A 5,518-nucleotide genomic window follows, 5' to 3' on the forward strand; every position below is an offset into this window, starting at 1 on the left:
TAGGCCACCCGCGGTCACCCACGAGGGCCCTTCCGCAGAGACCCCTGCCCGGCTGCGCCCAAGTTGCTACGCGGACTCGCAGCGCGGACAGTCCTCAACTTTGCAGCACGTTTAACATGCGTCTACGCCGTCGGTGGCCGGAGATGCCCCGCCCGCACTCCGCAGCTCTCGGGCCTCGTGGCTGCGCGCCTCTCCCGGGCACCGCGGCCGAGCAGCGCGGGCTCCCTAGGACCCCGACGCCGCGCGCACCCGGCGGAGAGCGGCGGTCGGCCCGGGCTGCGCCCTCCGCGGCGCGCCGCTCCCAGTCCCCAGCGGGTCGCCGGGCTGAACTTGGGAGGAGCGCGTCCCAGGTTCCGGCCCAGCCCCGCCGCCCCATCCCATCCCCCCCACTCCCCAAGTCGGGAGCGCGCAGGCGCAGCCGCCCGGGAGTCCGGCCATCGGTCCCGCAGGCTGCGGTGGCGTCCGAGCCCCTGCCGCCACTGCCGCCGCTTGCCATGGGCCCGGGTCCCCGGCTGCTGCTACCTCTCGCGCTCTGCGTGGGGCTCGGCGCGCTCGTGCCCTCTGCGGGGGCCTCGGGCGTCAGCAGGCGAGGCCCCTCGGTGACGGCCAAGGTGACCGAGCGGCGGGCAGCAACTTGCCTTCGTGCGGGCCAGGGGGACGGGGGAGCTTCGGGGACTGGGTCCTCAGCGTCCGCGGAGGCGAGGACGGGGCTTCCCGGGCGCGGGGGACGCGAGGCGGCCGCGGGGCTGGGTGGGAGGGGGCTTGCGGGCGCTCGGGGGGCGGTGCTGTCCGGGGAGACGTGGGGGCGCTGGGCCCAGCTATTTGAACTGAGTCCCCTGGGCCGGTGGTCGCGTCCGACGGGACTTGTCCGGGGGGCTGGAGGAAGCTTCCGGAACCAGTGGGCTCTTTCTCCAGGAAGGAGCCGGCGCGAGTACTTCCTTCGGCGTGGCGGAGACTCGGGAACTGAAGGAGGAAAAGAAGGCTGATTGGGGCGGGCGGAAGAGGCGCGCTCGGCGCCGCGGGGGTGCCGTGGGCGGCCGTCGCCGCTATCACCCGGGCCTTGGGGAGCCCGGGGCAAGCGTCTGCCCGGGGTTTCCGGACGGGCGTTAGAGCACCGCTCTAGCGACAGACGGGCCTCCTCCTCTGTTTAGGAACTGTGGTCCTCCCGCTGGAGGGGGAGGTGCACTTTTAGACTTTTTCTGACTTTGGCCCGACCTGGGGATGGTACTAGCAAGTCCATCCTTTTTAAATTTCTATGGGGAAGGGTGGGGGTAGTGAAAATCTGCCACGGACTGCTTTTCTCCGCCTTCAGCCTTTTTTTTTTTTCCAGCCTATTTACCCAGGCTAGAAGATAATGGGAGGGTGCAGAGAGCGAGGGAGTGCCTTTGATCACCACTTCTGGAAAAACACTCTGGCAGCGGTGTCTTGGAATCTGTGAGGAGGGACAGCTGCTAGTTGTTTTAACGATAAGTTCAGGGTTGGCCAGTGGAAATGATACTGTGGAGGTGGTAGTAGAGTCCCGAAATCCTCCACCCCGAGGTGGTGGGGAGAGGGGAGAAGGAGGTCACCCCAACGTCTGATGTAGCCCCAGAGTGAACAGAAAGGCCTTACCGTGCTGCCGGGGTGTGTGTGTGTGTGTGTGTAAGAGAGAAACTTGGCCTGATTGTTTGAGCACCGATTCTGCATGTTTGGGGCAGTTATTATTATTATTATTATTATTATTATTATTTTCAAGTATAACTGACAAGATTTGCCCATGGTATGGAAGGGAGTGGGGGAAAGGAAGTAAACTGCCAGCTGAGATACAAGCTTCCCAGTTAGGTGTGAATTTCAGATAAACAACAAACAATTTCTTAGTGTGAGTGTATCACCTGCAGTATTGGGGAACAGACTTCGCCAGGGAAGTTTTTAAACCTACTAGTGCAGAGCAAGTGAATCAGGACGTTTGAGGTATGTAGCCAGGAACTTATAGAAGGCATGCCAAGAGGGGAGGAAGCTGGTGGCTGGAGGAGGGGAAGAGTCTTAGCTGCTAGGCTAGGGTGCTGTCACTGAGGAAGTTTGCATGCACTCGACTCTCAGAATTATTTTCTTAATGTTTATTTTTGAGAGAGAGAAAGATAGCGAGAGCACAAGCCAGTGAAGGGCAGAGAGAGATGCAGGCACAGAATTGTAAGCAGGCTCCAGGCTCTGAGCTGTCAGCACAGAGGCTGATGAGGGGCTCGAACCCACGAGCCATGAGATCATGCCCTGAGCCAAAGTCAGACGCTTAACCTACTGAGCCACCCAGGTACCGCTACTCTCAGAATTATTAATCTTTTCTTTCCTACCAAATTTATCATTAAATTCTAAAAGCTAATTGTGTAGGTAAGCCTTCTATAGATTTGACCCTGTGGAATGACTTTTTCAGTGAACTTTTTATTTTTATTTATTAAAAAATTTTTAATGTTTTATTTATTTTCTTAATGTTTTATTTATTTTTGAGAGAGAGACAGAGACAGTGTGAGCAGGGGAAGGTCAGAGAGAGAGGGAGATACAGAATCTGAAGCAGGCTCCAGGCTCTGAGCTGTCAGCACAGAGCCCGACACGGGGCTCGAACCCATGAACCTTGAGATCATGACCTGAGCTGAAGTCGGACGCTTAACCAACTGAGCCACCCAGGCGTCCCTGTTTTTTATTTATTTATGAGAGACAGAGCATGAGAGGGGGAGAGGCAGAGGGAGACACAGAATGCAAAGCAGGCTCCAGGCTTGGAGCCGTCAGCACTGAGCCCGATGCAGAGCTCGAACTCACGAACCAACATTATGACCTGAGCCGAAGTCAGACGCTTAATCGACTGAGCCACCCAGGTGCCCCTTTAGTGGGCTTTTTAAACAACTGAATCTACTGGAAACTACAGACATTAAAAACTGTCTCTGGAGTTGGGAGAAGTGGATTAACTGGCTGTAGCTCTAGTGTTTTCCCTGGCCGTCTTTTCCCTTTTCCTCTGACTTCATTTAAAAATAGGAATTTGTACACTTAAGCTCTTTCCATGTTTTGGCTATTGCTGTGAGTGCTGCATTAGCACGTGCCCCTATCCATCAGCACTCCTGTATCCCTTAGATAAATTCCTAGCCTAAGTGTTCATCAACGGACCAATGGATCAAGAAGAAGTGGTTTATCTATACCACTTATCTATATATCTCATGGCCATGGAATACTACATGGCAATGAGAAACCATGAAATCTGGCCATGTGTAGCAACATGGATGGACCTTGAGGGTGTTATGCTGAGCGAAATAAGTCAGGCAGAGAAGGACAGATACCATATGTTGGCACGTATAGGTGGATTAGGAGAAACTGAACAGAGGACCTTGGGGGAGGAGAAGGGGAAAGATAGTGGGGGAGAGGGAGGGAGGCAAACCATAAGAGACTCTTGAATGCCGAGAACAAACTGAGTGCCGAGGGGAGTAGGGGAGAAGGGAAGGGGGGGTGATGAGCATGGAGGAGGGCACTTGTGATGAGCACTGAGTGTTACATGGAAACCAACTTGACCACAAACTAAGAAAAAAAAGCAAAAACAAAAAATAAAAAAAATTTAAAAAGGAATCTGTAGTAAGAGAGGTGTGAGGCGCTGTCACCCACAGGCATAAAGTGGCCCTCACCAGCCATCGCCTCAGCTGCCTGGCTGCTGGCCGAGAGCCTCAAGCTGAGGTTCTGCCTCACTGGTCCTAAACTCCATGGAACTGGCATTCGCAGCCCTGAGCTATGGGCAGGGTCAGGCACCTAGAGTGTAGAGAATGACACTGCCCCTTCCTAGCTGGCACATTCCACAGCATGGAGGGGCCCAGTGGCCAGGACCTGGTGACCCCGGGCAGGCGATTTCCAGATTTCCATTTCGAGTGTGAGGCTCAGCTTCCTTCCTTCTCTGTAAATGGAGACAGAGATAGTATCTACACCCCCTGGGGGGGGGGGTGTTTCGAATATTAGATGTGATAAAGCAGGTCAAGTGCTTAGTGGTGATTTAAGACTTTAAGATGCCAGGGCGCCTGGGTGGCTCAGTAGGTTAAGCGTCAGACTCCAGCTCAGGTCATGATCTCGCGGTCTGTGGGTTCGAGTCCCATGTCAGGCTCTGTACTGACAGCTCAGAGCCTGGAGCCTGCTTCCAATTCTGTGTCTCCCTCTATCTCTGTCCCTCCTGCATTCGTGCTCTGTTTCTCTCCCTCTCAAAAAATGAATAAACGTTAGAAATAAGTTCTTTAAAAAAAAAAAAGACTTTAAGATGCCAGTTGTTACTGTTATTCATGTTACCTGATGAACCCTCCTGTGAACTTGCAGCCCTGAAAGGACTGGGCATCTGTGGGACAGGTGAGGAGCAGGAGCTCAGAGGTGAAGTAACTTGTCCAGGATTTGATGGCCAGTTAGTGGTGGAGCGGGGAAAGGGGCGAGGGGGTTAGAACAGTTTCCTCTCAGTCCCAACTCATGTACTTTTCTTTTTAATTTTGTTTTTAATGTTTTATTTATTTCTGAGAGAGAGAGAGAGACAGCGTGAGCAGGGGAGGGTCAGAGACACAGGGAGACACAGAATCTGAAAGCAGGCTCCAGGCTCTGAGCTGTCAGCAGAGAGCCCAACGCGGGCTCTAACCCACGAACTGTGAGATCATGACCTAAGCCTCTTATCCCTCAGGGGATAAAAGAAGTGACTGAGGTGCTTACTCTTTAAGTGCAGTATGGAATTCAGATGCCACCTCAGCCATGAAGCCCACCTTTAACTGTAACATTTCATCTGTACCCATCTTGTTATAAACCTGATTTCCCATCATATTAGAGCTACTTATATATATTTTCTTTTCTGTGGGACTCTAGCTTCACCCCTTGTCCAGAACAGGGCCTGTTCTCAAGGGTATGCAATAGTCAGAGATGATCTCAGGGTGATGGGGTGCAGAGGGAGATGGTTTACCTTGGGTCCCCTGCACCCTCTGTCTAGGTATGTGTGCCCCGGTCCTTCTGTAACATCACATGGCATTGAACTAGTTAGCACTTGTGGAGGACCCGCTTGAGCTGACACTGTGCCAAGCCTTGGGGGTCCGCCCACACCATGTCTGCCCCTTGGGGGTTCCCTGCCCCCGGAGAGTGCCATATTCAGGGTGAGCTGCAGTGCAGGTAGGCGCGGCCTGGGACTGCAGAGCTGGCTTTCACGCTCCCAGCCGGGCAACCTGGGTAAATCACTGGGCCTCCTCATCCCCACGTTTCCCGTGTGTGATCCGCGGTGATGGGGCCAGCCCTTCACCCGAGGATGGGGGCGGATCAATTACATCAGCCGTGTGGGCAGCTCTAACCCTAACCCTAACCTGAGCCGCCACTGACTAGGTCCTTTGTTCCTTCCCTCCCCCTCCTCCTCCCCTCCCTCCCTCTCTACCTCCTCTCCCTCCCTCCTCCTCCCTCCCTTCCCCCTCCCCTCCCTCTCCTCCTCCTCCTCCCTCCCTTCCCCCTCCCCTCCCTCTCCTCCTCCTCCTCCCTCCCTTCCCCCTCCCCTCCCTCT

The 5,518-nt window shown here is 54.7% G+C and overlaps 1 protein-coding gene across 3 annotated transcripts in view; it reads left to right on the plus strand.

The window, feature by feature from the left end:
- The first annotated feature begins 413 nt into the window (after window positions 1-413).
- Window positions 414-5,518, plus strand: part of PPIC (peptidylprolyl isomerase C) — a 23,723-nt gene continuing 18,618 nt past the window's right edge. For all 3 annotated transcript variants that reach the window (XR_005531965.1, XM_039253416.1, XM_039253415.1), the window contains exon 1: window positions 414-611. Coding sequence is in view for 2 of the 3 variants with exons in the window: in XM_039253416.1 (XP_039109347.1) it covers window positions 495-611 (117 nt within the window). In the remaining variant the exon portion in view is untranslated. The remainder of the gene's footprint in view (window positions 612-5,518) is intronic.

Source organism: Hyaena hyaena, unplaced genomic scaffold, assembly GCF_003009895.1.
Source record: "Hyaena hyaena isolate Hyena2069 unplaced genomic scaffold, ASM300989v1 scaffold_453, whole genome shotgun sequence".
Taxonomy (NCBI): domain Eukaryota; kingdom Metazoa; phylum Chordata; class Mammalia; order Carnivora; family Hyaenidae; genus Hyaena; species Hyaena hyaena.